Source organism: Oncorhynchus nerka, linkage group LG21 (genome assembly GCF_034236695.1).
Source record: "Oncorhynchus nerka isolate Pitt River linkage group LG21, Oner_Uvic_2.0, whole genome shotgun sequence".
In the NCBI taxonomy this organism is placed as follows: domain Eukaryota; kingdom Metazoa; phylum Chordata; class Actinopteri; order Salmoniformes; family Salmonidae; genus Oncorhynchus; species Oncorhynchus nerka.
The window spans coordinates 16,362,919-16,377,121 of record NC_088416.1 but is presented as its reverse complement, the minus strand read 5'-3'; the positions used below and the strand labels follow the sequence as shown (position 1 = coordinate 16,377,121).

Below are 14,203 nucleotides of genomic sequence, written 5' to 3'. Positions count from 1 at the left end.
TCCGTCCCTCTCCTCGCTCCTCCCTGGGCTCGAACCAGCAACATAACGACAATTAGCACACGCTAACTTGCTAGCCATTTCACTTTGGTTACACAAGCCTCATCTCGGGAGTTGATAGGCTTGAAGTCATAAACAGCGCAATGAAGAGCTGCTGGCAAAACGCACGAAAGTGCTGTTTGAATTTATGTTTATGCGCCTGCTTCTGCCTACCACCGCTCAGTCAGATACTTAGATACTTGTATGCTCAGTCAGATTATATGCAACGCAGGACACGCTAGATAATATCTAGTAATATCAACCATGTGTAGTTAACTACTGATTATGATTGATTGTTTTTTATAAAATAAGTTTAATGTTAGCTAGCAACTTACCTTGGCTTACTGCATTTGTGTAACAGGCAGTCAGTCTCCTTGTGGAGTGCAACGAGAGAGAGGCAGGTTGTTATTGCGTTGGACTAGTTAACTGTAAGGTTGCAAGATTGGTTCCCCCGAGCTGACAAGGTGAAAATCTGTCATTCTGCACCTGAACAAGGCAGTTAACCCACTGTTCCTAGGCCGTCATTGAAAATAAGAATGTGTTCTTAACTGACTTGCCTAGTTAAATAAAGATTAAATAAAGGTGTGTAAAAAAATAAATAATAATAATAATAATAATTAAAAAATATTCGGCAAATCGGCACCCAAAAATACCGATTGTTATGAAAACTTGAAATAGGCCCTAATTAATCGGCCATACCGATTAATCGGTCGACCTCTAATTCAGATGAATAGAAGTTGAGTATGCGAAGCTGCGTTGGTTGGGAATTTGAGAGGTGTGCATTCGGGCTTGGCATTCCCCTGCAGACAGTCTCAGAGGCACGTAGCTATGTCACAATGGGACGCCAGGCTATCACGTCTCTGCATCGGTGGACTCTGAATTACACTTTACACGTGGTGCCAACAGTCATTCATAAACATGCAATCGCAAACCCTTTTCTCGGTGACAGTTCAAAAACTTGACTGGCTTCATTATTAAAGACCAACTGAAAGCATTTTAGCAACATAAAATCTTGTTAAAAATCTGCTCATATACACCCCCAGGAATAATGACACTTTTCTAAATTGTCTGACAAACGAGCACTTAGTCATTTTCACATTTTCATAGAATGTTTGGGAATGACGTATGGGAAAGGCATGAGGAATTTCTATAGAAATATAGAGTAGGAATCAAAGCAGCAGTGCTTTTGGACAATTAATAAACACTGCAGTAATTAAAACCTAATAAAAAAAAGCATCCGTCTTGTCCAATACTGTAGTTTACATAGACCGGTGCACCATAGCCAATCATAGCTACACTAAGCCTATATGCAAACAAGCCATTTGCCACATGGCCCTGCCATCATTCACTTTGAACCAGACTGTGTTTACAGGCAGTAGCAACAGCGCAACTTTAGATCATTACAAAGCAGTCGCCAAAAGCCACAAAATACACCTGAATGGATTTATGAAAATATATAAATACAACGGGAGTCCTCTTACATTTGGGAACTTTACAGTCCTATTGATGAAACAACCATGAAAAAGGTAGGCTCACTCTCCCTCAGTTTCCTATCAACAACAAGATCAACAACTAATGTTAGCCAGAGAGAGATTAGCTAAAAGAGGGAACAGTAGATAAGCCCTCAAACTTTTCAGCTTTTAGTTGGCCGTCAAAATTGCACTGATAAATGATAGTTAATAGTAACCTGCACGCCCTTCTGCAGCTTTCCTGACCTAGCGATTAAGAGAGATGGGCCAGTTACTGAAAGGTTGCTGGTTCGAATCCCCGAGACGACTAGGTGAAAAATCTGTCACTTTATAATGCATATGTTTAAATTATATTATGTGAGCTAAACTTCTAAATAAAAAATACAAATCTAAAAAAAAACATTCCTTAAAGTAATTTTTTGAGATGACTAATTCTACTGTCCACATCAAAAACGTTAAATATATGTACTTTTGCCTTTAAAAACATTTAATTGAAATAATGTAGAATTCCATTCATTCCTGTGGAGGACTGCGCCTTCCAGGGAGTGTCAATATGGCCGACCGGTGGCTTCAAAGACTGTCAATGGCCAATACATAGGATCTGCAATCCAGGGTTTATATACATCATTGGTCACAACCTCCGTTTTGACATCTTAATTTTCAAACTCAAAGACAACTTTGTGGATGCAGACTGACCATCCATGAGATAAATAATAGTTCCATGTTTTGAGTGTTTAACAATGACATTGTTACAAACAGGAGTAAAAGCTTATATTTGGGGGTAAGACAGTTGAACTAAACTCATGAGGCATTTATGAGTTACATTCTTAAAGAATGAATGGGTATTTAGCCTATCATTAAATTACAAGTCAAAAAATTGATGTAACTACTAGGCCCTACCTGTAACAACTACCTGAAAGCCATGTTAATTGTCTTAATCAGAGCAAAATGCGTCATTAACTACAGTACGACAGACGGTAATCAGTCAAGGCACTTAGACGGCCTGCTGAGCTAGACTTCTTCCCGCACGTAGGCCTACCATGATCTCCAAGTTGAGTCACAGCTTTTGAACATGGTCTTGATCTAATGTTACAGTAAGCTAACAATAGAAATTGTCCTATGATATGGCACATTTTCAAAACGGGCCTCCTCCAGAAATTAAGATACGGTGTAACTTTGGCTCTAATAATCAGCGAGGACCGACAGACACAAGGTAACATTGTATGTGATTTGTGGGCAACGGTTTCCCAGTCATAGATAACCGAAAACATCAGAACACATCTTTTAGGACGCAGTCTTCCACGCAAACATGGCCAAATTCTAGCTACTACAAATATGAATGTTTACCTGTAGTCCTTAACCTACAATGGTATGCGTAAAAATTGATCTGATGAAACGATTTCAAATGCAATGTTTAAAAAATGACAATGGCAGAGGATGGGTAACGTTAGCTAAATCCCCAGTGGGCTATGCGGCTAGCTTGCTGACCGAGAAGTTACACAGACAAGCCCAATGTTAGCGTTATTGTGATTCACAAGGTACCACCACACAAACTCAGCCAAAAATTATATCGTCCTTAGGAAAATATAGGCCATAGGGAAGAAGGAACATAGGATACTTACATTCTCTGTATCACGCTCATTCACTGTGGGTAATGGCGTTCTGGTCGACATTTTGTGTGTACAGGCCGCTAAGCCCCGAGCTTGGCAGCCGCCGAGAACAGTGCGACGAGTGAAAATATGAATTTGACTTTTCTTTTTTTTACACCACCGGCATTTCCTACCCGACCGTCCAAATGGAGTATTCCACACTACAGCATATCTACCTCAAGGCCCGCTCGGAGCCAGCGCAGGTCTATCTATGCTGATAGATGCGCCCCCGGGTACGAGGCAAGCGGGTGTAGCGGGCCGAAAGAACGGAGAGGAGTTTGTATGAAGGAAAGAATCCAGCATTGATCCACCCTGATATATATGCTGACACACACTAGGAAAACGAACGCGAGATGGGGGAGTAGTAGTAAAAGCAACACCCTACACAGGAGCGAACTTCATTCTCCCCTCCCAAAAGGCTTGGGCGCAGGGTAGCCACACAACCCGTGTTCATGGAGTATCTTTTATAGAACGCATGCAAGCAACAACATTATATTCCTTCGCAACGCTGTAAGACGAAAGAACATATGACAGTAGCAACGCCAGGTGGCGAGAGAGGGATCGAGCAACCTAGATCAAAGAGAGGGGGGAAGAAGGAGAGGGGAGGGGAGGGTTTTAATATGAATTGAAGAAAATGGTTATGAGGACGTATTTGTGGTAGCAGGAGGAGGTTCTTGATTGTTGACATATGCTGCCAAGGATATGCATGTGCGAACTGCTTGTTTGGAAAGCATCATCATGATCATCATTCTTGGGATGTAAAATCATCTCGAGATTTAAATAATGACCTTCCTAAACATTCGAAGTACCGTATTTGTAAGCATACCATAATTTCTAAGCGAATTGGTCATTGATTCCTGGTCAAAATGCATCGACTTCGTATACATTCATTAAAAATACAAGGAAAGTATCACCTTGTTTAGCAATAACAGAACTAAAAAGCCATACCTAAGACTTTCGTCTATTATTTGCAATGTCAAAAACGAGTTAAATGTGCCAATGTTGCCATCTAGCGTTTATAATTCGGAATTGCATTGATTATGTTCATTTGCCTTTATGCTGTACCCTAAAACGCCTGAGATTGAATCTATATGCTAGCGTTCAGTTATACAAGTGACTAGGTATCCCCTATTCCCTTTCCGCCAAGGTCATCATCCTTTATGCTACATTTCTGGTACCCCGTGTACATAGGCAAGTTATCGTTACTCATTTTTTCCCCCTCTGTATTTTGAAGGGCCTGTAAGTAAGCATTTCACTCTTAGTCTACTTTACATCTAGTTGTTTAGGAAGCATGTGACACGATTTGATTTCAGGTCCAATGTGTGATTTGCAAGGTAATGAAATGCACTTACAGTTGTGCTCAAATAGTGTGGCACCCTTGCACTTTACAATGGAGCAGAATGTTTTCTCTTTTCAAAACTGGTTGAATGGCAATTGTTTACCCTGTAGGGTACGTTAGGCAGGGCTGGGGAGTAACGGATTTCATGGAATCCGTTACATGTAAGGGATTACAAAAACGGTAACTGTAATCCGTTACCAGCATAAATATTGTAATCAATTGAGACTTTTGAAAAACAAGATGATTAATTTGAAGATTACGTTTAAATTCAGTAAGGATGTTTGCGGGAAAAAAATATTTGACACTACTGTTTTCTCGATGACATTGAAATCAGCATTGAAAAAGGCGCACAAATCTGTTCCACCTGACCCAGTCTGACCACTATGATGACACACCAAATGTGTTTGATGTATCGCGGGAAAAGAGCACAAATAAACTTTCGTAGGCTACAGTACAAGCTATGTCTTACAATGGTGCGACTGCTGTCGGCATCCGAAGATTATCAAATGTAATAAACGCTTGGAGGAAAGGATGACAGCAGTGGTGTAGTCTACGGCGATCCGGATATAATTTATTATTGATATCTACATAGCGTATTGATGTGAATCACACTGCTGGGGCCTGTTGCACAAAACTAGGATAAGGGATTTAAGCCAGGATATCTTGGTGATCCTGGCTCAATTGATCCGTAATCCGGTTGCACTAAAGATGGATAGGGGGCAGGAGGATATGTTATGGTATAAATTACCATGGAGATTTATTCTGTGGAGCTAGCCTGCTCCAGACCAGGCTAAATTCCAGGATCTATTTAATCTCATCCCTAATGTCAGTCAGCAGTCACCACAAATGGAAACCAATAGTTATTTCACTGCTCACTATACATTGTTATCACATATAACTAGACCCACTGTTATTATTTAAACGTTTGTGATCATTAATTTCAATGATTTTGGATAAAAAATGATTTTTAGATGATGTTGCTATCATTAGATAATTTACAGTTTCCCATAGACTATAAGGCTATATATAAAATGATAGAATATTAGGGCCACAGAGGGGAAAAAAAACACAAGTCATAATATTGTAACCAGTTGTTTTAAAGGAGGACAGTTGTTAAAATGACAGATGTGGGGCATTTCGTGAAATTGTACTTCAGTATGGTTTCATAAACAAAGACATGCTGATGTGCCAGAATATTAAGTATCACATTGTCATAAGTATCAAAACTGTAAAAACAATATGTAGCTTTTCTGCAGAAAGAACCAGCCTCATAAATTTATGACTTTATCCTTTTTCTTCAGTGTGGCCCTAGTACTCTGTCATATAAACAAATACACATTCCATATGAATATAAAAACACAATGTGTAACATTATGTTCCTTTATTGAATAAGGACAAAACAAAGCAGGTAAACCATCAGCTCCTTTCGAAACTGAAGTCACAGTGACTCTACAAGATGGAAAGCACAGAATCCAAGCATATTATACAAAATGATACATACACATTCAAAGGTCTGTATATAACACACCCTGCATGTCTGCACACTAAAATAAATGCAGGACAAATCCATACACATCAACTGAACAGACAAATGAATGGATGCAGTAGCCTCCTGCAGCCTTGTATTACACACAGTATACCGCACAAACATCATAAGAGGCCAAATTCGTCAAAAACGAACCCAAAAAACCCAAATTCCTCTGCCACCGCAGGACATATTTAACCAAAATTGAAAGCACACATACTAACTAAAATAATTCAACACATATTGGTCCCTCAGCAGCCGACCACTGTCGTCATCAGGGAAGATTGCCGGATTGTCCCAGTCCATGGCTGGTGGCACTCTGGGGGCCCTCTCCTTCCTCAGGCAGGCCACATTGTGGAGGACAGCACAAGCCACAGTAATATCACATGCCCTAACAGGGCTGACCCTTAATTTGTGAAGGCAGTGAAAGCGTGCCTTCAGGAGGCCAAAGGTCATTTCAACTCTGGCCCTGGTCCTGGCATGGGCATGGTTGTAGGCCTGCTGTGCTTCCTGGGGGTCTGTGAAAGGTGTCAGGAGAAAAGGCTGGCAGCCATACCCCCTGACTCCCAGCAACACACCAGAGAATTCACCTGTCAACACAAAATCTCATCATTACTACCTCATAAACACAGTGATATTCTTGACACAGCCATGATGGTTATAAATAGGGGTTGTGTGGCTTACCTTGTGATAGGCACTGATAGATTTCAGAGGCCCGAAGGCACTGATAGATTTCAGAGGCCCGAAGGCACTGATAGATTTCAGAGGCCCGAAAGATTCTGGAGTCATGGACTGAGCCAGGCCATTTTGCCACAACATTGCTGATCACACAGTCAGCATTGCAGACCATCTGAAATCATAAGATGAGGAATATTACACCAATCAATGCACATCACTGGCAATGCAGAGTGTTCGTCAATGGACAATATCAAAAAGTTATGTTCACCTGAACATTAATGCTGTGAAAGGATTTCCTATTCACAAAATCGGCCTCATGGGCACCTGAGGGGGCTTTTATCCTTATGTGTGTGCAGTCCACTGCACCAATGACATTGGGGAAACCTGTCACACAAAGTAATGAGTATCCTACTATGTGTTAACAGTTGTCCTGTAATTTGTAGATCCTCTTACCTGCAATCCTATAGAACTCCTCTTTGATGTCACAGAGTCTTCTGTGGCCAGGGAAGGAGATGAAGACATCTGCTAATGCTTTGATAGCCAGACACACACTCCTTATTGTGCGGCAAATTGTGGCCTTGTTCATCTGTTCTGCATCCCCCACTGAGTACAGGAAGGCTCCACTAGCAAAAAAGCGCAAGGCCACACAAACCATTTGCTCCACACTCAGTGCATGGCTCCGTGCAGTGCGGTGCTTAATCCTGGGACCCAGTAGTCTGCATAGATACCTGATGCCATCTGCAGAAAACCTGTATCTTTCATATAGATGGTCATCAGGGAAGGCCAGTGGGTCCAACCGGTCCCTGAAGACCCTTTCTTGCCTGAAGGCTCTCCTCAGCACAAGTGCTTCTTCATCCACCACATCTCGCACGAATGGGCATGCCATTGTCAGAGCAGAAAGGAACACACAATTTTGGGCCTTCATATAGGCTAGTGGCCACACCTGGTGCTGGGGGTGGACAAAAGAGGGCGATGCCTTATAACGATGACTTGGTTGTACTGATTGCTGGGAAAATAAAAAAAAACTCAGAAAGATGCCACCGTCCTGTGTGCTCACAATAAGAGCTCATATGTCATGGCTCACTTGACTTTACGAGAATATACCTAATTTTTATTTTGAGCTGTGTCATCTTCTTGGAGCTGGGGGAGGAAAGAAAAATAATGATTAATACATTTGTGTTACAGTTAGCATACAGTGTACATTGAAGGCATATCTCACCTCCCTCTCAAGTTTTTTTATTTCAAGGTCCAGTTTCCTAATTGTCCTCTTTTTTATTTCGGACTCCAGTGCAAGATTTTCCATCTTTTTCTTCTTGTACTGAATGTCTATGTCTGCCAGTTCTATTTGGCGCCGGAGGTGGTTGCCATACAACTTTCTGATAGCTTGTGAGCTCTGTGAACACAATACAATTAGCGCAGCTGGAATTTGGCAGGATGTGGTGTCCTTTTATTAATACGCACTATGTTGCCAGGCTGGTTTTCCCACTGTATAGCATCTGGGTCCTGTAAAAGAAAATAGATTTTTTGATTTTGATGAGGACTCCTCACCATTGTAGAGTAAATAGTACTTTCACAGTCTTAACATGATACCTCATGCCTTCTGGAATCCAGAGAGATGGTCTCCTCCTCATCATCGTCTCCATCATGTGCTGTTGCTGCTGCACTGGGGCCTTCACCCTATCACATTTAATCGGATTCATATTGAAGCTAGTAGACAAGACATGCCAGGCCTACAGTATGCCTTTGATGGAGTACTCACTGGATCAGCATCGTCTGGTGCTTGTGCTGGTGGCTCTAACAGGAACACAGTGCTGCCAGGCCCTGCAAGGCAATAGGTAAACCAAAGTCAGACAGTCCAAATTGATTCAATATGAATGTGGTTGTATCCCATGTAGAGATGGAAGGACATACCTTGAATGAAGCGGGTGGCATCTTGGGAGGAACCTATGCTCGTCTCTTTCCCCCCAGGGATCCCCTCTAAGACGGGCCTGCCTTTATATAGCTCCAAGGCCATGTCCTCTGCTGGGGTAAGGTCAGCCTTTGGTGACCCACCACCCGTACCTTGTCTGTGGGTATTCTTTTTCACTGCTAAAACAGTACAGACAATGTGTGAGCAGGCACCTTCTGGGTACAATATATGCTTGTGCTTTGTTAAATATTAGTCAGGGACCATACCATTCTGCAGAATGTTCTTGTATTTGATTTTGACCTGCTGCCATGTCCGTTTTGGCCCGTTCATGTTTAATCTACACACACACACACACACACACACACACACACACATTTAATGGAGTCACACTGCAAAAAATTACTTGGTATTTTTGTCTTGTTTTCAGTAAAAATATCAAAAAATGTATCATAGCTTTATACAGTGTGATGGAGTTACTTTACACAATTTCACTCATATCTGCAGTGCATTTCAATTAAAAATGTAACCGTTTCATAATTACAGTACAACTGCATTTTTGGAGATGTGAATTAAATATTTGAATTGTAATTGTGATGTTTCAGCGGAGCGGTGAGTGTGTAATTATGCACTACTTACGCATTCAGGCGGTCTGCAATACTTTGCCACGCTTTTTCTCTTTGCTTTATCACTGTGGCGGTGTTGCCTTTCTTCTTAATTATATCTTTTACCTCCTCGTATGCCTCCATGAGGATTTGTGCTTCCGACGGGGAAAAGTACGCGGCTCTAGTTGCCATGGTAAATCAGTTAATCTGTGATCTGTGGCGGGGTCTATTTGAGTGAGCCGTGAGCGCGCACCTATCCAGGATTGGTTTCACCTGGCTTAATGAATCCGTGTCTGCTCATCCTGGCTTGGTCTTTGTGCAACCAATTAAGCCTGGACGCACATGTTTTGGCTTCATTGAGCTCAGCTGAGTCATTTATCCCGGATGTCTTAATTCTACTTTTGTGCAACAGGCCCCTGCTCTCTCGTTTAGCTATTTGCGCTTTACGGATTTTGGTTGTTGTGGATGGCTATTCACAAATCTAAGTGTGTATATGAACCCAATAATGATTGAATTCAAGAAGTTCAAGGTGACTATCAATCATTGTCTTTGAAACCAATGGACAGCCAGTGAAAATTGCGCTCTTGCAACAGCTGCATAGTGCGGATCCCAGCCTATGAGCAATAAAAGCCCCACTTTTATTCTAATCTACAGTGGGGCAAAAAAGTATTTAGTCAGTCACCAACTGTGCAAGTTCTCCCACTTAAAAAGATGAGAGAGGCCTGTAATTTCCATCATAGGTACACTTCAACTATGACAGACAAAATGAGAAAAAAAAATCCAGAAAAATCATATTGTAGGATTTTTTATGAATTTATTTGCAAATTATGGTGGAAAATAAGTATTTGGTCAATAACAAAAGTTTATCTCAATACTTTGTTATATACCCTTTGTTGGGAATGACAGAGTCTTCACAAGGTTTTCACACACTGTTGCTGGTATTTTGGCCCATTCCTCCATGCAGATCTCCTCTAGAGCAGTGATGTTTTGGGGCTGTTGCTGGGCAACACGGACTTTCAACTCCCTCCAAAGATTTTCTATGGGGTTGAGATCTGGAGACTGGCTAGGCCACTCCAGGACCTTGAAATGATTCTTACGAAGCCACTCCGTCGTTGCCCGGGCGGTGTGTTTGGGATCATTGTCATGCTGAAAGACCCAGCCATGTTTCATCTTCAATGCCCTTGCTGACGGAAGGAGGTTTTCACTCAAAATCTCACGATACATGGCCCCATTCATTCTTTCCTTTACAAGGATCTGTCGTCCTGGTCCCTTTGCAGAAAACAGCCCCAAAGCATGATGTTTCCACCCCCATGCTTCACAGTAGGTATGGTGTTATTTGGATGCAACTCAGCATTCTTTGTCCTCCAAACACGACGAGTTGAGTTTTTACCAAAAGGTTCTGTTTTGGTTTCATCTGACCATATGACATTCTCCCAATCTTCTTCTGGATCATCCAAATGCTCTCTTGCAAACTTCAGACAGGCCTGGATATGTACTGGCTTAAGCAGGGGGACACGTCTGGCACTGCAGGATTTGAGTCCCTGGCAGCGTATTGTGTTACTGATGGTAGGCTTTGTTACTTTGGTCCCAGCTCTCTGCAGGTCATTCACTAGGTCCCCCCGTGTGGTTCTGGGATTTTTGCTCACCGTTCTTGTGATAATTTTGACACCACGGGGTGAGATCTTGCGTGGAGCCCCAGATCGAGGGAGATTATCAGTGGTCTTGTATGTCTTCCATTTCCTAATAATTGCTCCCACAGTTGATTTCTTCAAACCAAGCTGCTTACCTATTGCAGATTCAGTCTTCCCAGCCTGGTGCAGGTCTACAATTCTGTTTCTGGTGTCCTTTGACATCTCTTTGGTCTTGGCCATAGTGGAGTTTGGCGTGTGACTGTTTGAGGTTGTGGACAGGTGTCTTTTATACTGATAACAAGTTCAAACAGGTGCCATTAATACAGGTAACGAGTGGAGGACAGAGGAGCCTCTTAAAGAAGAAGTTACAGGTCTGTGAGAGCCAGAAATCTTGCTTGTTTGTAGGTGACCAAATACTTATTTTCCACCATAATTTGCAAATAAATTCATTAAAATCCTACAATGTGATTTTCTGGATGTTTTTCTCTCATTTTGTCTGTCATAGTTGAAGTGTACCTATGATGGAAATTACAGGCCTCTCTCATCTTTTTAAGTGGGAGAACTTGCACAATTGGTGGCTGACTAAATACTTTTTTGCCCCACTGTAATTCATGCTGATAAGAAAATCTGGCCAGGTATGTAAACTTTAACATTGATTTATCCTGCAATATATGTTGTTCAATTAGTAACATACAAAAACTTAAACACCATTTGATTTTTGCCCACAGTTTAGAAGAAAACTCAAACTGAATATTAAAGATAATACACTGAACAAAAATATAAAAACACAACATGTAAAGTGTTGGTCCCATGTTTCATGAGCTGAAATAAAAGATCCAAGAAACGTTCCATACGCACAAAAAGCTTATTTCTCTCATTTGGTGCACAAAGTTGGTTACATCCCTTTTAGTGAACCTTTCTCCCTTGGCAAGATAATCCATCCACCTGACAGGTTTGGCATATCAAGAATCTGATTAATAATATCCTCTACCAGATCGGTGTCCCTAAACCGGGACGGTTGTTGCTAATGTGACTAGAATGATCTAAGTAACAGCCAACATTCCAGGACATAGATGTGTTTTATATGGATAGGAAGCGTAAATTCTTGTTAATCCAACTGCAGTGTCCAATTTACAGTAGCTATCATTGAAAAAATGGAATGCTATTGTTTGAGTGCACAACAACAAAACACTTTTAGTACGGCAACTAGTTTACCTTCAGAGGTGAATGTATCAATCTGCTTACGTTCAGTAATCTTGCTCCGATTTGTCAACCTGAGGGTCCCAAGATGTAGGATAGTTTTGTTTGATAAAAATACATTTTTATATTCAAATGTAGGAACTGGGTTCTACAGTTTTAACCCCTGCGGTCTCTGGCCCCAGACCTGGCCATCTAGATGTGTGAAGGTTAGGGTCTTTTCTGTCAGGAGGCTAATTATCCATCATGTATGACATTACTGGGACTGATTAAACATTTTATTTTTGTATATTCTATAGTTATGTACTTAAATGTGTTAATTGACTAATTCGGCACATTTGGGCAAACTCCTGGCAGACTTGATACAAAATATAGTGTAGTCATGCTTCACTGGATCAGTCCGAAACTTTGCACACACACTGCTGCCATCTGGTGGCAGATTTATTGTATAGTCTTTCTCTTGCATTTCAAAGATGGATTTTTTTTTTTTTTTTGTATGATCTTTTACCAGATCTGTGTTATTCTCCAAACGGTATCAAGAATATCATCCTTGCTTCAGGTCCTGAGCTACAGGCAGTTAGATATGTCATTTTAGCCGGAAATTGAACAAAAAGGGTCCGATCCTTTAAACATCAAAATCATTACACAGGTGTGCCTTTTGCTGGAGACAAAAGGTCACTAACATGTGCAGTTGTCACACAACACAATGTCACAGATGTCTCAAGTTTTGAAGGAGCATGCAATTGGCATGCTGACTGCAGGAATGTCCTCCAGAGCTGTTGCCAGATCATTTAATGTCTCCTCACAGTACCTGTCGTTCCATGAAATGTTGTTTAATCCATTTAAAAGGTCCTTTTTCTGTTTGCTTCAGTAATTGGAGATGGGAGTTCCATGTGTTCATTTCTCTGTGTAATACAGTGAGTTGCCGTGAATTTGTTTTGGACTTGGACTGTGAAGAGACCTCTGGTGGGATGTTTTGTAGGCTATGTATGAGTGTCTGTGTTGAATGTTATTTGATTATGCAGTAATATTTCTCATAACTGGGAGAATCAGTTCATCTGTTGTCAACTCTCAAACAGGAAAGACTGACATGCATGTTGTTGTTAGTTCTGTATTTGCAGTTAAGGGTAAGGCATGCTACTCACTTCTGAGCCCTCTGCAGCTTTGCTAGTTCTTTCTTTGCTGCACTTGACCCTATTACCGGAGAGCAATCAAGATGGGACAACAAAGACAGTTGATTTTTGCCAAAAATGCAGAACATCTTTTTATAAACAGACATGCCCTTCACAACAACTTTGTGAATGTGATTTGACCATGATAATTGACCATCCAGTGTTATACCTAGGAATTTAGCTTCCTGAACGACATGAAATCGCAAAACTTGTGCACCACATCATACACAATCGCCCTCTAGGCCACCATAATTACTCCGTTCTTCAACTGGTCATTCAGTACAGTACCGTTTCCGCTGAATTCAATCTTGAACATTATGCTGTCATGCTGAATTGTACCCCTGAACAATATGGGTGTGGCCATTTGAAATCTCAATATGCAGTACAGTACCGTTTCTGTAGGTAACTGTGATATAAAGCCACTTAACAGGCACACGTTCAATCACATTCAAAGAATAAAAGAGACAGGAAACTCTTTCTGGGGAGGCTTGATGCATGTCAGTGCTCTGCTCTACATGTTGCAATGTCAGAAGAGGTGCCCTACACATTCAATTTGAAGATGGCCACAGAAGGCTGGTATCAGTCTCCAGGTTCTGCAAGAGAGCAATGTAAGTAAGATTTCGTGATAATTAAATATCAAGTAATGTCTACATGCAAAGGTAGTCGAATACCTCCATCTGAAAAATAATCCAATACTCCCCTCAACTGGTATTTTGTAATCTTTCACAAATTCAAGAAGTACTACACTTAAAAGTATTCATAGAGTATAATCTATTAATCTTGCTTTAAGTTCTCTCTGCAGACCAGATAGCTGCATTCTAAGGGAGGAATCCTATGACACTGTTGCTTAGGTTCCGCAGTCATGAAAACTGAACTTAATCTACGACATACTGGATTCAGGAGCTAAACTTTTTTTTTTTTTTTACCTTTTTTTCCTTCAATGGTGCAGACATTTTTTGGTATCCTTCCCCAGATCTGTGCCTCGACACAATCCTG

The 14,203-nt window shown here is 41.2% G+C and overlaps 2 protein-coding genes across 5 annotated transcripts in view; both read right to left on the bottom strand.

The window, feature by feature from the left end:
- LOC115103968 (serine/threonine-protein kinase MARK1-like) overlaps positions 1 to 3,712 on the bottom strand; it is an 86,793-nt gene extending 83,081 nt beyond the window's left edge. For 2 of the 3 annotated variants that reach the window (XM_029625046.2, XM_029625047.2), the window contains exon 1: positions 3,128 to 3,711. In XM_029625046.2, coding sequence (XP_029480906.1) covers positions 3,128 to 3,178 — 51 coding nt within the window. In that variant the 5' untranslated portion in view covers positions 3,179 to 3,711. Of the gene's footprint in view, positions 1 to 3,127 lie in introns of all 3 variants that reach the window. The other variant, XM_065006379.1, reaches the window with a different exon arrangement.
- Positions 3,713 to 6,770: 3,058 nt separating this feature from the next.
- Positions 6,771 to 9,626, bottom strand: LOC135563575 (uncharacterized). Of its 2 annotated transcripts, XM_065006383.1 has the most exons (9): positions 9,242 to 9,626; positions 8,872 to 8,942; positions 8,608 to 8,784; positions 8,456 to 8,517; positions 8,287 to 8,373; positions 8,158 to 8,199; positions 7,916 to 8,089; positions 7,150 to 7,836; positions 6,771 to 6,868 (listed from the first exon to the last, which is right to left on the bottom strand). In XM_065006383.1, the coding sequence occupies exons 1-8, from the start codon at positions 9,397 to 9,399 to the stop codon at positions 7,801 to 7,803; spliced, it is 807 nt and encodes a 268-aa protein (XP_064862455.1). In that variant the 5' UTR covers positions 9,400 to 9,626; the 3' UTR covers positions 6,771 to 6,868; positions 7,150 to 7,800. The 2 variants fall into 2 exon arrangements, with proteins under 2 accessions (XP_064862455.1, XP_064862454.1); XM_065006382.1 differs by having other exon boundaries at positions 7,150 to 8,089.
- Between the last annotated feature and the right edge of the window lie 4,577 nt (positions 9,627 to 14,203).